The sequence below is a fragment of the Mytilus edulis genome, chromosome 3 (assembly GCF_963676685.1).
Source record: "Mytilus edulis chromosome 3, xbMytEdul2.2, whole genome shotgun sequence".
NCBI classification, from domain to species: Eukaryota; Metazoa; Mollusca; class Bivalvia; order Mytilida; family Mytilidae; genus Mytilus; species Mytilus edulis.
The window spans coordinates 1,506,249-1,525,127 of record NC_092346.1 but is presented as its reverse complement, the minus strand read 5'-3'; the positions used below and the strand labels follow the sequence as shown (position 1 = coordinate 1,525,127).

Below are 18,879 nucleotides of genomic sequence, written 5' to 3'. Positions count from 1 at the left end.
GGGGTCATGATTGTATCACATGATCACATCCTGACATAGCAGGGGTCATGATTGTATCAAATAAACATGATCACATCCTGACTAAGGAGGGGTCATGATTGTATCAAATAAACATCATCACATCCTGACAAAGCAGGGATCATGATTGTATCACATGATCACATCCTGACAAAGCAGGGGTCATGATTGTATCAAATAAACATCATCACATCCTGACAAAGCAGGGGTCATGATTGTATCACATGATCACATCCTGACAAAGCAGGGATCATGATTGTATCACATGATCACATCCTGACATAGCAGGGGTCATGATTGTATCACATGATCACATCCTGACAAAGCAGGGGTCATGATTGTATCACATGATCACATCCTGACATAGCAGGGGTCATGATTGTATCACATGATCACATCCTGACATAGCAGGGGTCATGATTGTATCACATGATCACATCCTGACATAGCAGGGGTCATGATTGTATCACATGATCACATCCTGACAAAGCAGGGGTCATGATTGTATAACATATTCACATCCTGACAAAGCAGGGATCATGATTGTATCACGATCACATCCTGACATAGCAGGGGTCATGATTGTATCAAATAAACATGATCACATCCTGACAAAGCAGGGGTCATGATTGTATCACATTATCCCATCCTGACAAAGCAGGGCTCATGATTGTATCAAATAAACATCATCACATCCTGACAAAGCAGGGATCATAATTGTATCACGTGATCACATCCTGACAAAGCATGGGTCATGATTGTATCACATGATCACATCCTGACAAAGCAGGGGTCATGATTGTATCAAATAAACATGATCACATCCTGACAAAGCAGGGGTCATGATTGTATCACATGATCACATCCTGACAAAGCAGGGATCATGATTGTATCACGTGATCACATCCTGACATAGCAGGGGTCATGATTGTATCACGATCACATCCTGACAAAGCAGGGATCATGATTGTATCACGTGATCACATCCTGACATAGCAGGGGTCATGATTGTATCACGATCACATCCTGACAAAGCAGGGGTCATGATTGTATCAAATAAACATCATCACATCCTGACATAGCAGGGGTCATGATTGTATCACATGATCACATCCTGACAAAGCAGGGGTCATGATTGTATCAAATAAACATCATCACATCCTGACAAAGGAGGGATCATGATTGTATCACGTGATCACATCCTGACAAAGCAGGGGTCATGATTGTATCACGATCACATCCTGACATAGCAGGGATCATGATTGTATCACATGATCACATCCTGACAAAGCAGGGGTCATGATTGTATCACGTGATCACATCCTGACATAGCAGGGGTCATGATTGTATCAAATAAACATGATCACATCCTGACTAAGCAGGGGTCATGATTGTATCAAATAAACATCATCACATCCTGACAAAGCAGGGGTCATGATTGTATCACATGATCACATCCTGACAAAGCAGGGGTCATGATTGTATCACATGGTCACATCCTGACAAAGCAGGGGTCATGATTGTATCACGATCACATCCTGACATAGCAGGGGTCATGATTGTATCACATGATCACATCCTGACAAAGCAGGGATCATGATTGTATCACATGATCACATCCTGACATAGCAGGGGTCATGATTGTATCACATGATCACATCCTGACAAAGCAGGGGTCATGATTGTATCACATGGTCACATCCTGACAAAGCAGGGGTCATGATTGTATCACGATCACATCCTGACGAAGCAGGGGTCATGATTGTATCAAATAAACATCATCACATCCTGACAAAGCAGGGGTCATGATGGTATCAAATAAACATGATCACATCCTGACAAAGCAGGGGTCATGATTGTATCACATGATCACATCCTGACATGTACATGTAATATTTGCTACAGGGCATGGTTCATCTCAATTGATCATTATCATCATGACGAATAAATCATTTTCTTATAAAAAGGACTTCTGAACTCTGACATTTATTTTCAAGAAACAAACAGTTCATTTAAACAAAGTTCCATGGTTTGCTGTAACGAAAGTCTGTAAATTCAGATATTTTATGATATTTTATTATACCCCCGCTTTGAAAAAAAGGGGGGTATACTGTTTTACCTCTGTCTGTCCTTCCTTCCGTCAGTCCGTCAGTCCATCAGTCCGTCAGTCTGTCAGTCAGTCCGTCCGTCCCATGAATATTTTTCGTCACATTTTTCACAGGAACTACACTACCAGGATTTCTGAAATTTGGTTTCAGGCTTGATATAAGTCAGCTATACTGTGTGATGCGTTTTCAGATTCATCACTCAACAACTTCCTGTTTACCGAACACTTGTTTGATTTTACACATGATAGCCAAGTTGAAAATTTTTCGTCACATTTTTCTCAGGAACTACAATACAAGGATTTCTGAAATTTGGTTTAAGGGTTAATATAAGTCAGCTATACCGTGTGATGCGTTTTCAGATTCATCACTCGACAACTTCCTGTTTACCGAACACTTGCATATTTTTACACAATTAATATTATCCACTTGCGGCGGGGTATCATCAGTGAGTAGTAGCTCGCAGTTTCACTTGTTAGTTTTATTATTAGTTAAATTGCAAAACTGAAAAGTTACCTTTCACAAAGATCGAAAATTGTATTTTAGATTTTAATAGCATTATTCATGTTATTTGTATGTAGCATTTCCTTACATCTCAATGATTTATCATATAGTTTTGTCCAGTGTACAGAGGTGTCATGATTTATCATATGTCCAGTGTACAGAGGTGTCGTAAAGTATTTGTGTAAAACTTTATAATGCCTGGATGCTTCATGTCTTGTATGCAGACCATATCTCCATTGCTCTTGACCTCATTTTCCTGGTTCTGTAATCAATGTTATGTTTTAGTGTTTAGGTCTGTTTTCCAAGTACTATAAGCAATAATTTAACTATATTTGGTGTATTGAATGATTGTAAGGTGTACATGTATATCTGGTAGGTATCATCTGATCTTGACCTCATGTTCATGGTTCATTGGTCAATGTAGAATTTTTGTGTTTTTGTCTGTTTTCCAAGTACTTTAAGCAATAGGTCAACTTTATTTAGGTCTACATAATGTTTGTAAGATTTTCATGTCTGTTTTGGGGGATATCATTTAACCTTGACCGAATTTCTAAGCCTCGATTGTCAATGTTAAGTTTTTGTTGTTTTTGTCTGTTTTATAAATACTTTAAGCAAGAGGTCACTTTTATTTGGTGTATGGAATAGTTGTAAGGTGCACATGTCTGTCTGGCAGGTATAATCTGAACTTGACCTCATATTCATGGTTCATTGATCAATGTATAGTTTTCTGTTTTGGTCAGTTTTATAATAAGCATACTCAATAGATCAATTTTATTTGATTTATAAAATATTTTAATGTTTATTTTGTAGAATCATCAAAAGATGACCAAAAAGGAACCTGACCAGTAGTTCCTTTTCAAACTGACCGGTAAGTTTTGTATCCATTAAATACTTGCCACTTGATTTTAAGTAATCTTATATTCTTATGGTGCCAAGGTCTGTTTTTTTATGCCCCACCTACGATAGTAGAGGGGCATTATGTTTTCTGGTCTGTGCGTCCGTTCGTCCGTCTGTCCCACTTCAGGTTAAAGTTTTTGGTCAAGGTAGTTTTTGATGAAGTTGAAGTCCAATCGACTTCAAACTTAGTACACATGTTCCCTATGATATGATCTTTCTAATTTTAATGCCAAATTAGAGTTTTTACCCCAATTTCACGGTCCACTGAACATGGAAAATGATAGTGCGAGTGGGGCATTCGTGTACTGAGGACACATTCTTGCTTGTTCTTAAATTCTTGATCAATTATTTTTTTAACCCTGCAGCATAATATAACATATGCACAGGCACTCGTCTCCGAATTTTTTTTGTATAACATGCCTACTTTTGTTGTTGGAATCATCCGTAACTGTCCTTCCCAAGTATGTCAATTGTAATTATTTTGTCTACCTACACAAAATTGGCAATAAACGTCTCGCAGTAAATGATTAATTATAAAACTGTTTCAGAAAAAACTATTATTTTTTTGTCTGAATAGAACTTATCCCCCAGTTAGTAAAATTGTATAAGATACCTTGAAAAAAACCTCACAAGTGTTATTTGTGGTATGTCTAATAAGTTACAAGTTTCCTTTTTTTAGATACAAATTTTCCTATGACGTCAATGTCATTCAGACTCTCTCTTGACTTAACGTATGAAACTGAAACAAAAACAGATAACTTTGATAATTATTTAGACTTTCCCATAAAATTGACCAATCGGAAACCGAGATATATAAGGAGACGTGACGTGTTTATTGCCAATTCTTCAGCGGTTGGCAAAATTATTATGATTGACATACTTTGGTAGGATTGCTACGGATGATACCGACAACAAATGTAGGCATGTTATACACCATTGTAAAGATAAATTAATTTAGATTTACGATATAACAAGTTTTAATGGGGTTGACAGACTAGAAAGCAGCATATAACGGAATTTCGTCACCGCCTGACATTTTTCTAAAATGCAAGTTAAGTACCTTGTGTTATATATATAGGTATGTAGGAATATTTTTTCTCTGAGACGAGTGCCTGTGAACATATGTAATAAAAGATGACTACATTCTATACTCAACAGCAAAAGAAACACATCACCTCCATTAGTTTTTTTTGGAGTACAAATTTCAATTGCGTATTTTTACACTTTCTTTTCTAACTGATTGTTATACAAACTGATTGAAAAGTATGACACAAATTCATAAACATCTTCATACATCTCTGTGAATATTTTTCTTAATCTTAATTTTCAATTTTCACTTCTTAATTGATATCTTGTCAAAGGCTTATTAGGCTTATCTCAGACTTCTGATTTTTGTGTTTGCAATTTCCACTTTCACCACATTAACGGAAATTACTTGAGTTATGCCCCTTTTTATTTATTTTTTAAATAACAAAGCTTGAGCGGCGACATTGGTGTCCTTGGACATATTCTTCTGTTATTCAGTATTTCGTATTAACCTCTCTCTCATTCACCAGCTGAATATTTTTTTTCATTTCTAATTTCAGATTACATCATGGAGAAGATTGTCAGTTTACTTTTCGACGACTGATCTATAACAGATATGGTCCTATAGTTTTTTCCATATATATATGATTTTCGCTATAGAGTTATCCCAGTTTGGTACTACTAATATCTATACTGCTGTATTTTAATTCTAGTTTTATTACGCTATTATCTATTATGTAAACTCTAGTTTTGAAGTATGGTATCAATTATTTTAAGTTTCTTTTTAATTATTATCATTTAGATAAAATTTATACTCAATATCTTTTTATCATTTAAAAAAATTACTGATTTTTTTTTTTATCATTTTTAAGTGTCCAGTTCGACATTGTTTTAACATATCTGCTTCAGAAATATCAATTAAATGATAATTTTATAAAAAAAAAAAAAAAAGTTGTACGAATAGATCATGAAATGTCAGCTTGTTTACCTTTAGGATTTTTTTTACAAAAGCAATGAACGTTTTAATTTTAACTGATTCACTTAAAAATTGAAACTTTCAGTCAAACTGAAACTGAATAATTATGAATTTATAAAAAAATTAAATGTGTACATGTCTTTTTGTTGTTTGGATAATTCTTCAAGAATTTCCTTTAAAGTTTTCTTTTTTTTAAGTCCATCTGTGATAAATATTAATATGAATAATCAAATCACTTGTGAAAAATTCTTTGAAGATATAAACCTGAATGAATTTTCTTAAACAAAAATGTTTGGGTTGTTTATATTTGAAAGAAGGCTAACAACAACTGAAGATCTGAAAATATCATGAATAATTTCAAATAAGTTTTATTTAATTATCTTAATAATCATTATCTAGTTATCATGACAATATTTTATCTTCTATTAACAGTTTATTTTAATTACTAAAAAAATCGTAAAGAAAAATACATTTTTTTAATTTCAAAAAAACTTTTACACCTTAAGTTTTAGAATATATACAAATAAGTTTTTTCATTATTTTAAAAGTGCCTTTTACTTATACAAGTGGTTGTGTATTTATATCATTACAGTTTCACATATATCTATTATTTTACGACACAAATCTACAAAGTATATACCAATTTTCAAAAATTATCGAAATTTTAACTGAAGCAATTGAAAGAAACTGCTTGCCATTGAAATGCTACTCGATCATGTATTAAGATGTGAACCACATTAAAAACTGAAAAGCCTGGTTTTTTTCAATTAAAATATTTATAAGAAACAAGAAGTCATAAGTCATATTCATTTCATCATAACATGTGATTGTCTGATTATTTTGTGTGAAAAAAGACAGATGTCCATACTTACAAGAAAATAGTACATGCCATAGGTTTGGACTATAATTTATACTTTAAAATTGGTGCTTAACTTGCATTTGTTGACCAACTTCTGCAGGTTTTGATGTTGTATTCTGCATATAATTGCCAAAAATTGTTGTATTTTAAGTGTTCAGCAAATGATTGTTACAGCAAACTTGCCCCATTGTTTGTTGTTTAAACTGTTATTGTGTGTTTTTTTACTATTTCTTTTGTTGCTTTATAACTTTTGTGTATTCTAATTACGCTGATAAGCATAAAGAAATGAAATGAAATGAAAAAATTCTGAGAAATTGAAGAAATAAAATCGTTTCATTTGCTTATCGGGTTATAATTAGCTGTTGATTAAATTTGTAAATGAAAGTTTTTACATGTTATTTTAAGTCCCAAGTGTTTTAAATTTTTTGTTGGTGTAAGCAAAAAAGGTACACATTCGGAAAAAAAATTTAGAAGCTTTTTATAAAAATAGCTTAAAGTTGTTTTTAACTTTTGAAAAGCACAAAAGGTACCATTGTGATTTTTTTTTTATCTGAAACATATTCTAATTAAAGAATTAATCTCATGTATTTAAATTTTAATATATAGGACAAGATTGTACATATTTAATTTTCAGAACCAAAATCTAAGTTGAGGTTTTGCTATTTATTTGCTATTTATTTTAAATTCCTATTTTTTTTATTTCTATAGTTTTTTACAAGCTTGAGATATCCAAAGATAATTGTATCAGAAAAGATGTGTAAAAAATGCTTTATATCTGATTAAAACACTTCATTAACAAAGAGACAAAAAAGCAAGAATTCATCAGTTTATTGTAAATTGGAAATCTATAAGGGCAATATTCAAAGGTATAATTTTATTGTATCTGACATGCACATTTCATTTCAACATCTATCAGAATCCATTAAAAACAAATGCCATCTTTTTGTGAAAATTAATGTCATTACCCAAATTTTAATTTTTCATATGACAAACGAGAGGAAGAAATGTATATTGAACTATGAAAGGTTTAGAAAAAAATTGGAAATATTTTGTTAAACATGTATTTCAGTTTCATATTAAAATAAATATCTGTAAAACATGGGGTTAGCTTGACAAATATTTTAATGCTGTCTCTACGATAAACCAAGAGGTTAAGAGAAATTGTAATGAAGAAAACAGAACAACCTCAAGAGGTGCACACATTTATTTCTGACTTTACAATAATGTATTTGTACATCATAAATATCATTCATATGTCTGATCATTAAGTAAATCATGAGTCATATATAAAATGATATTATTACCACCAGATATTTTTTGTGTTACATGCTATTTTTGTGTTAAAATTACATTGTTTTTTTTGTCAAATTTTCTTCTGTTGTTGTATACATGAAAATAAGACTAGGATAGAACAAAACAATTATCAAAGTTAAGCTATATTATTCCAAACATGTTTATGGATATTTAAATAACGATAGCTTTATAGAACATTTATAATGGACCATTAAAAAAAGATTTTGAGTTTTCCATGTCTCGTCTCGTTAGGAGTGTTATATGTAAGATCCACTATATATATATAAGTAAAATTAGAAAAAAAAATGAAAAAGCTTAAAAATGAAAAAAACTCATTAATACATACATATTTTTGATGAGAAGTATATTTTATACTGGGCAGATGGTACATTGCATTCCCTATCATTGGGTCACATCATATCTTTGGATATATTTTATCATTTGTAATAAAATACAACTGATAGTTTATTATTGTTTTGTTATTTTTCAACTGTAGAAGAAGAAAAAAACATGTTAGTTCTGGCCTTTCTAAGATATTGTTACCTTGAAATATACAAATTTCCTTGTAGATATCGTCACATAATGAGATATATGAATGTCTTTTCCAAGATATCATCACCTTGTTATACCTGTACAAATATCCTGTTCTAGATATCTTCTAATGAAATATACAAATATCCTTTCCAAGATGTAGTCACCTTGCTATAATTATACAAATATCTTTCAAAATATCATCTACCAGGTAATGAAATATACAAACAATCCTCTACAAGATATCGTCTCCTAATGAAATACATGTAAACAAAAAATTTCTTTCAGAGATATCTTTGCCTAATGAAATATACAAATACGCTTTTGAAGATGTCCTTTCCTAATGAAATATACAAATACCCTTTTGAAGATGTCCTTTCCTAATGGAATATACAAATATCCTTTTCAACATATCCTCTTCTTTACATGAAATATACAAAAGTCTTGTTCCAAAATATTGTCACCTTGTAATATATAGACAAATGTCCCTTCAAAGACATCTTTGCCTAATGAAATATACAAATATCTTTCACAAGATATTGTCTCATAATGAAATTTACAAATGTCTTTTACGAGATATTGTCTCATAATGAAATATACAAATATCTTTTACAAGATATCTACACCTTATGAAATTTTCAAAACTCTAGTTCTAAGATATTGTCACATTGTTGTTTATATACAAATGTCCTTTTAAAGATATCTTCACCTTATGAAATATACAAATATCCTTTCCAAGATATTGTCTAAGGAATATTCAAATATCTTCTCCAAGATATCTTCAGCTAATGATATATATATACATGACAAACGTCCTTTTCAAGTTAAATCCACCTGTGATTATACATATATTGACCGTTTCTATCAACGCGTATGTTATCCAAAAGGAAATGTTATCCAGTTGAATCACACCATATCTTTTCTTTCGATCTGTCTAAGGTTCTTCCTTTAAACTCTCATTCCTACAAGAAGAAAGATATACAATGATATAGTATGCCTTGTTGTAGCGGATGAGACAGGCCGCAGTCAATTGAGACGCAGGAAATTCTTCAATTGTAATAACTCCTCTGTAGCCAATTGGTATATATAGATGAGTTGTTATCTCTTCCAAACAGAATACAGAGAAAACATTGTACATAAATACATTTTTTGGGGTAATTTTACTCAACCAAGCTGTAAATCAACAATGAAATTACAGCTGTATGAACTTCATCGTAAAAGTTTCTGATCAAACACAGATTTTACCAGACATATATATCCAGTGCACCTCAAACCTTAATATCTACCGAGTGAACATTTGAATTTGCACTTTGCCTATCCATGTTATGGTGCTATATACGAGAACTTTATTGAAGTCCAGCAACGAATTTTTTACACTGGATATATAGAAGAAGAAGCAGAATATTAAATTCCAATTAAGGACCCTGAGAGGCAAAAACATTTAACATGAGGTTATCATCAATAATCTGAGACTAAAACAATTAACATTCAATAAAATCAAATGCTATAGAGCTTTCTTAAGTAAATATTTAAGCAAATCAAGCTTTTATAATACACAATGGAAGTGTAGCTGATGTTAGTCTATATAACATACAATATCTAAAAAAGAAAGTGTGACAAAAACTCTCGTGAGAATTGTATAACATTTGTCATTTTATAGCTGTCTATGCTGTATTTGCTTTGGTGAATGTTAAAGGCCGCACGGTCACCTGCAGCTGTTAATTTCTGTAACATTTGGTGTCTTATTTGCAATCATACCACCTTTTTTATTATATTAACTCCAAGACAAATCAAAAAAAGAACTTTAATTCAATTAAAACTGACAAAATCAAACGCTATCAATCAACGGAACAAATAAAAACAACTGCCATATTCCTGACCTGGTTTTGGCATTTCCCGAAAAATTGTGCGTTAAATCTGGTTGTATAGCTATATAAACATATGAAAATTGTTTATAGGTGTGTTCTATTGACAAAATTTGGTGAACAATCTAAACAGACATAAAAGGTTAATGTGACAATGATACATGTAAAAGGGATCATACAGCCTAAACTGTAAACATGTGACAATAATACATATAAAAGGGATCCTGCAGCCAAAACTGTAAACATACTGACAATAATACATGTAAAAGGGATCCTGCAGCCAAAGCTGTAAACATGTGACAATAATACATGTAAAAGGGATCCTGCAGCCAAAACTGTACATATGTGACAATAATACATGTAAAAGGGATTCTGCAGCCAAAACTGTAAACATACTGACAATAATACATGTAAAAGGGATCCTGCAGCCAAAACTGTAAACATGTGACAATAATACATGTAAAAGGGATCCTGCAGCCAAAACGTAAACATACTGACAATAATACACGTAAAAGGGATCCTGCAGCCAAAACTGTAAACATACTGACAATAATACATGTAAAAGGGATCCTGCAGCCAAAACTGTAAACATGTGACAATAATACATGTAAAAGGGATCCTGCAGCCAAAACTGTAAACATACTCACAATAATACATGTAAAAGGGATCCTGCAGCCAAAACTGTAAACATGTGACAATGATACATGTAAACGGGATCCTGCCTGAGCCAAAACTGTAAACATGTGACAATAATACATGTAGAGGGATCCTGCAGCTTAATGTGACAATAATACATGTAAAAGGGATCCTGCAGCTAAATGTGACAATAATACATGTAAAGGGATCCTGCCTGAGCCAAAACTGTAAACATAAATTACAGACATACAACACAACTGCATGACTAAAAACTTCAAACATACATACACAAATAAATATATAAAATTGTCTAGCGAAGAAGGTTCAGCATGTTAACAGTTCTCCTCTGTAAGCAGCAAATAAGATACCAGAGCTGACACCAGGGAATGTACCTTAAAGACGGACTGGCATGGTAAACATAAATATATTATATATATTGAAGTCTAAATTGATGCCAGCGAAGCTATAGGTAACTCGGTGACGATGTGGTTCGGATATAAGAAAACGTTTTAATAGAAACACTAATACTAATCAGTATATGTCTTCCATTTTAATTTATTATGTGTGTCACGGTCAAATCAATAAGTATATACAGTCAAAATTTAAAGTATGTATGTATACAATAATCTTAAAGAAGATAATTGTATATAATATTACATACTATTTTAAGTTACTTAACATTTTCTACACTAAAAAGCAAGCTGTCCAAATTATAACAATAAAATGCTACGCAACATATATTTCATTCTCATTTTGTGCAATTATAAAGAAAATGAGCATCATCTTCTAAAGCATCAGCTGGTGTTCTGTTTATTTTGGTTTGGTAGACATTGTCACTTTGACACATTTCCCGTTTCAATTCTTTATTATCTATACCACGATATAACATATTTGATAAACTATGTTTGAAGATGAATGGAACTGAATAAGGATTGTAGTACGTACTGTCAAATCTTCAAGCGCATTTTTTTGTTCGATCCCAACATTCGTGCACTTCATTAACCACAGGTCGACCGGCTAAGCAGAGTATACCTGTTACATGTTCTTATCAGGCTGACTATGCATGAAATATTTGCCACTGGAAATTAGGAAAAATTACCATCAATGATTAATATATTCTTGTCAGGAGTATGCATGAAATATTTGCCACTGGACATTAAGAAAAATTATAGTCAATGAATCATGTAACAGTTAATGCGATCATCACTTCAGAATCGAAAGAAAAGATATAACTCATTCATGACAAGATCACAACGCGCACAGAAGAACCTAACATCAAAGGAACAGCGCTTTTATTGTTGTTTAGAATTCGTAGTATGTCAGTCCAGATGAGACTATATGTCTTTTTTACTCGTAAATTTCAAATCATGTAATATCAATTATATCATGCATCATCAAAGAAAAAGTCTTAAAAAAATATTTTGATTCGTATTTGGTATTTAGAAAGACCCAATGAAAGAAGCAAATAAGAGTTTTACTAATAATGTCGAGATGAATTTTATTACGCGCTGCATGTGTTTCTTTGTTTAAAATTGGTAACCGTTTTGTTTAAGATTTTCACTATTCCCGAACCTATATAATTTGAAAATAAGATATCTTACATTTAATCTCATCTTTTATTTTAGATTTTCAAAGCGTATGTGCAGGGAATATATTTGACATTTAAATGTCAGACACAGAACAAAAAAATAAAACAATAGCATTACATAATAACCTTTTCTTTCTGTTAGATACTTTTTTTATGAGGAAGAGTGTTTTTAAAGGATCATGGATCGGTATTATTGTTATTTTACTTTTGTCTTATTTAGTCACAGCGAAGCGATATCAACTTGTTATTTTTTTTTTAAAACTAAGCATTTACAACGGGCAGTTCGGGGTGGAAAAAAAACTGTTTATCATGCTGACTTTGCGGTATCGGCTTTGCTCATTGTTGAAGGCCGTACGACAATTTCTGTGTCATTTTGGTCTCTTGTGAAGAGTTGTCTCATTGGCAAACATACCACATCTTCTTTTCTATTTTTACAGCCAGATTTTTTTTACCATTCAGCAATTTGCAGTTACTTAAAAGTCTTAAAATGATTTATAAACACTCACATATTGTTTCCAAACTGCCTGCATTTACCCACACAGGGATCCCAGAAAAATAGATAATAAACTCCAAGAATAATAGCAGAAAGAGAAACACACAAAAGATAAATAAAAACAGTTAGAGTTCGAACCCATGGGGTTTTAAATGTCCACTCGGTCCTATTGTGATGGTAGTGGGCTGTCATACTTTTATTACCACGATGTTTGCCGTTCGGAAATTTGTCAGCATCCATACTGGTACCTCTACTGGTATCTAACATCACATGGTGTAAAATGATACCAGTCAAAAGGATTGGTCATGCAATAATAACTTTCGGCAACAGATAATGATGATGGTATTGTTTCTAACATCCAAACAGACAACTATTGATCAAGAACTAATCAGATTGACATCAAATTTCATTGACTTCCGTGTTTCACTAACAAGAGCAACTATGTTAAGTCGTTTGTGATTGTAACACAATTATCTTGGAATACACAACCACCGTATGTTTAATGCAATTATTGGGAATTATATTTGGTTTATAATCATTTCATTGTTTCAATCAATGCAATCGCTCTAATCCTTTCGACATGAACAATTAAGATTACGTATGAGAATATAGCCTCCTTTCGACATGAACAATTAAGATTACGTTTTAGAATTTCCAACTGAACAATTTATACATTAGCAATAAAGACTATATATCTGCGTCTGTGAAACTTCATTACCAGAAGAAAGTTCAATGATTTAACATTTAGCCAATCTTAAACCTGCATAAAATCGCTTCTAAAGCATTATCAATTCAAAACAGTATCATGAGAATTGAGACACTCTCCCATTAGGCCAAACAAAATATAGCCGCGATTAATGTCACCTGATGGAGAGAGAAAAATAAGAGTCGGCAGGTAGTGATTTAGTTTTTTTTTATTATTATCTAGAATTCATGTGGGGAAACTATTGAATTCAATAGTGCTTATTAATCGAAAATGAAATTGAAAATGGAATGGGGAGTATTTCAAAGAGACAACAACCCGACCAAACGGCAGATAACAGCAGCAGGCCATGCACCAATGGGTTTTCAACGCAACGAGAAATTCCCGCACCCGGTAGAATCGGAGGAGGTTTAATAAAAATGAATAGATTGTGTTACGATAAACGCACATACTTTTTATTCTGGCCTTACTAATATGATGTTGACTTCTGTTGCTGAGATTTTTGAGGAACATTAATCTTGTCATCTGTATAGAATTGTTTTGTATTAATATTGAGAATCCCTTGTTAATATGATTGTGATCAATGGAAACTTTAAGAATACCAATATTGTATTACATCAAGTGATAAAGCTATTTAGATTTGAAAGACAATATAATAATGTGATCATACTTCGTTTGTCAGTTAACAATCCCCTCATTTTGTTTTGATTTCCACAATGTATCGGTTATAGCAATCTTATTTACATTTATATATACAAAAGAGATATGGCCAATTTATTAAGCAATTTTATTGGTAGGGTATATGATATGAATAAGAAGATTTTGTATGAGCGCCAATGAGACAACTCTCCATCCAAGTCATATACTAGTTCAGTGATAATGAACGCCATACTAAACTCCAAATTGTACACAAGAAACTAAAATTAAAAATAATATAAGTAAACAATTATAAGTCTTCAACATGGAGCATTGGCTCACACCGAACATCAAGCTATTAAGGACACCCAAAAAGATTGTGTAAAACAATTCGAACAGAAAAACCAACGGTCTAAACTATATAAAAACTTGACTGTCGTTCGCCTGACGGTTCAGATGATCTAAATACTGGTCCTGAGCCGTTATATCCTGATGTATTTTATTATTTATCACTTTTGTTTTGGTGAATTTGACCATATATATATATAGGCTATTATATCTATGATTTGACATAGGTCCAAACAATCAAACTTGACAGATATTATAGTATGCACGTACCCCTGTTTAGTTATGAACTTGTTATACATGTATAATATATTTGCATAATTTTAAAATATCTTCCACATACAATATATCAGCCCTCGATCTTTCGGTCCTCTGAATAATATCTGTAATTCCATTGTAAATTGTATCTTTCTCTTTTTATAGATATTTATATATATATCAATAGGACCACTGTTCTAGATGATTATTTAAGATTATGTCTTAACAAATGTGTGTCTATCTCAGCCTTTTCTATTAACAACAAGGAAACCTCCATCCGACAGAGAAGCACCGACGTCGTTTTCTCTCAAACTTACATCAAATATCTTAGGAATTGGAGTCCAGAATATATAATAATACACTGATAATACTAAGGTACTCAATGAAACGGTACACAGATATAAGATTACAACGAAAAATCTCGTCCATTTTCTTTTAATCTCGTCACAGTTTAAGTCCATATTCGACCTATTTCCAGTTCGTATTATAGTCTCTCTATTACTATGATCTATTTCCATTTTGCTCACATACGTAAAGTTATATATTTATATATTGTCCTTTATTTAGTGTACCCTTTTGTTAAGAAAAAACAACTAAGGCTGGTAACGGGTTAAGGATAGTGTACCAGTCTACACAACTTAGTGTAAGGAATACTATCATTTTGCCATCTGTTGCAAGATCTATTGTTGAGTTTTTTTTTATATATATGTTTTATTTATATTTTATCAGTTTTATATCAATATCATAATAAATCAATTTACTGTACTGTAAGTGTATTATGGGAATAGTATAATGCCAATATATTATTTCTCAGTAATATTATAGCTGTTGAAACATGAAACATTTTTGTCCTGAAAAGGTAGAACATATGGGATGCCAAGAAAGGACATAACATTTACGAATGGTTGCAGTTAAGAGGCTTTCCAAGTAAATATCAGGCAAATCCTATGATAATGGTGGCACAGCATCATTTTTTTCCCCACTGAATCATTCAAAGGATATATATGTCAAAGATATTTTTGAATCAACAGTGGATGGCTCAGAAAATGATTTTAAAGTTCACTAACAACGCAACCAAAATTTTGTACAAAATGAAGAGTTATCTCCCCTTTTCAATGAATTTTCAGTGCTTTCTATGTATTTTTTTTCTCTTTATTTGTTGTTGTTAATAAAAAAAAAACCTTATCTTTGAGAAAGAATGAATTTGTGATATGAAATAGATGACAAAATTTTGAAAACAAAATATGTCATGTGCCATCCACTGCCTGGTTTTTCCATGGACACCCTCTTAATACATTGCAATTGAATCAAATGACTGAACCTACCCTACAGCAGGGTTTGAATGGGGTTTACAGAATAGAGAAGCAAAACTTGCTGAATAAACAAAACAATAAGAAAATAGAAAAAAAACAACAAAATTAACATAGAATATACAGAAAAATTTGGTGCTGAAATGAAACGAATAATCGGCAAAATGAATAAAAAATTAATAATGGCCTAAAAATTAAAGAATACAAAAACGAAGTACCCCTATCCCAACCTTCTTATCTACATCTTTAAAACAAGTTGAACTGTATTATAGTAATTATAAAAGCTGCATTGCGGCATGTAAGGTTGACATAGTTCATAAAAGACAAAAGAAAAGAAAAAGAAAATCAGTGGATACGTATGTATATGTTCTTCTTATTTGAATAACCTCTATAAGTTCTAATCGATCTGTTTTATAAGAAGTAATCAATTTTAAGATTTCCCCATGGATACAGTTTAAAATTTGACATAGACACATTATAAGATTTCCTTTCTAATTAAAATTAACGGTATATATATCTTTTAACTTTCGTATAAAAGCTACAATAAAACCATTCTCCGTAATTTGTTCTTGTTCTATAGCTACGTTTAATTGATCCTCAAAAGTCATTCAAAGATCCTCAGACATGCATGCAGATTTGTCTTTAGTCGCGTATATCATAGCGATATAAGAAAATCATAACGATAAGAGAGAGCCACATTTCAATAATTCGCTATTTTTCATAGAGAAAACAACTACTTTATGTCTATTATCTTCCAGTCGCTTGAATTAAGGTTCATAAATGTTGGGGAGTTAGTGGTTTTTTTTTTTTTTTTTGGGGGGGGGGGAGGAATCACAGATATAATAAAAATAAAGATGTGTTATATAACCCAAAACATCTAGAACTCGTACATATATAAATTATTCTTAAAATAAGTGATAACATACAAAATGCTAAAGGATTTTCCAAACAACTATGACTAACGAGCCTTAAAGTTAACTGAAGTTGACACAAGCTCCCACAATAAAGTGCACAGGTAAATTAAATAAAAACTTTATAATAAATCGTGTTTTCATGATCCTAGCTAAAAAAATGTAAATTGTATCGAATGCTTTTTTTTGTTACTTTTTTTTGTACTAAAGCGTTGACCGTGTGAACATTTTTAGAATGGGCGCTGCCGTGCTTCATACAAAATGTACTTCGGTCAACGCTTGAACGCCCCAATGAAGTTACAAAAAGAAGCATTCAATTTTTAAAATGAAGGGATATTTGCTTGTAGATCGGTGAAAAAATGTACCTCGCCGGGTCTGCGAAAGAATCTCTTACCGTGGCACCCTGATATTATTAAATTGCAGCACAGTCTGTATATTGAAGTCAATGGATTAGTCCAAGAAAAATAGATTAAGGTCAAAAATCGGCAAATTAATGCATAACAAAATTGAAAGAGGGAACCAGATTCATTGGTCGAATGGTGCACGAGTGACGATTGCTTTACGCCACATGAGAACAAAAGGGATCTATTGCGACGAAAAAAGAAGAAGAAACAAAATAGTATGCAGACACCAAATGACCGAATCAAAATAGAGAGTTGTGAAAAAATATATATAGTGTTACTCTTACCTCCTCTGTGCAATTGGTATGTTTCCATGGTAAATTGATACAGGGCGGATTCCAGACGAACCAATAATACCATGTAAGAACAACTGCTATAGAAACAACGATGATTAGGTACATTAATGCAGATAGAAACCTCATCCTCTTCCTTTTTAGGGTAACCTCCGTCCAATTGCTATGGTACATACTGTTGATTCTCGATCGGGTTCTATTCATAGCATTGACCTGATCAGAACCGTCTCTACTTATTTTGGTTCCATTTGACCTTCTGTAAGTCGAAGGCACGTCGTATCCATCATCCAAGATTGAAACTGACTGGCTCATTCTCGAAGTACCAGGAACATCATCGTATGAAAATGTACATTTAGTGGAGAATGGTCTCTTAATTACTGTATTGTCCGTTGTATTACCATTACCATTAGCATTCGAACTATCTGATTCATATTGATGAGAAGAGTTTGAACTACTGGGATTTTCATCGTCCACGGTTTTTGTCAGTTCGTTTGTGGTAGAGGAACTTGCCAAAACTTCAGTTGTATCCCTAATGGTGAATGGAGAGTCCCTTTGTAACATTGTAATATTTGCTAAGCCTTCAGAATCCATGGTGATCATGAAAAATGTTCAGATTTGCTTAGCTCCGGTAGACTAATACGACCATGCACTGATTGTATATGCATAAACGTTCTCGTTTGCAATATGGTCGGACATACTAATGCCTTTTTAATTTTTTATGAATATAGATAAACTAAAATGAGAATCAATAAAATTATTGTATGATAACTAGTGACATTTTCAATTAGTGACATTACATTTACAATTGTTACATACTAAAAATGTCACCAGCTATAAATTGTAGATAATATAAATCCCTGTGAACGGATAAAACTGTATTAATAAATGTGACAATTATAACTAATGGGCAACAAATAGCAATTAATGGATTTCTTAACGAGACTAACAGTCGATTGTTACAAATACTGAGTAGGGATATGTTTACACGCAGAATTTGTCTTAAAGGACAAATTCATGTTCACCGATTAGACTTAAATTCTCATATTTAATTTATAACGTACTAAAATGCATATCCAAATCACAATAATTCTGAAAGAAACAGTTAATACCGGCGTCACACATTGGCGTATAGACCGGCGTGCACCAAACGTACAGAGATAATTGACAAAGTCGGTATACGTTAGTTGCACGCCAGAGGAACGCTAAGCAATCGTTAAACGCGCGTTGCATA

At 32.2% G+C, this 18,879-nt stretch overlaps 2 protein-coding genes across 20 annotated transcripts in view; one reads left to right on the top strand and one right to left on the bottom strand.

Annotated features, from left to right (window-relative positions):
• Positions 1-8,146, top strand: part of LOC139515597 (protein starmaker-like) — a 50,600-nt gene extending 42,454 nt beyond the window's left edge. For 12 of the 19 annotated variants that reach the window (XM_071305193.1, XM_071305192.1, XM_071305203.1 and 9 more), the window contains 2 exons: positions 3,438-3,495; positions 5,111-8,146. In XM_071305193.1, coding sequence (XP_071161294.1) covers positions 3,438-3,469 — 32 coding nt within the window. In that variant the 3' untranslated portion in view covers positions 3,470-3,495; positions 5,111-8,146. The remainder of the gene's footprint in view (positions 1-3,437; positions 3,496-5,110) is intronic. The other 7 variants (XR_011662804.1, XR_011662809.1, XR_011662807.1 and 4 more) reach the window with 2 other exon arrangements.
• On the bottom strand, positions 7,718-18,305 carry LOC139515602 (uncharacterized). Its single transcript, XM_071305218.1, has 2 exons — positions 17,643-18,305; positions 7,718-9,171 (listed from the first exon to the last, which is right to left on the bottom strand). Exons 1-2 carry the CDS (start codon positions 18,246-18,248, stop codon positions 9,166-9,168), a joined length of 612 nt encoding a protein of 203 aa, XP_071161319.1. The 5' UTR covers positions 18,249-18,305; the 3' UTR covers positions 7,718-9,165.
• Between the last annotated feature and the right edge of the window lie 574 nt (positions 18,306-18,879).

Bases quoted from the DNA above. Each gene is read 5' to 3' on its own strand.
- LOC139515602 (XM_071305218.1), bottom strand. From the start codon at position 18,248: ATGATCACCATGGATTCTGAAGGCTTAGCAAATATTACAATGTTACAA.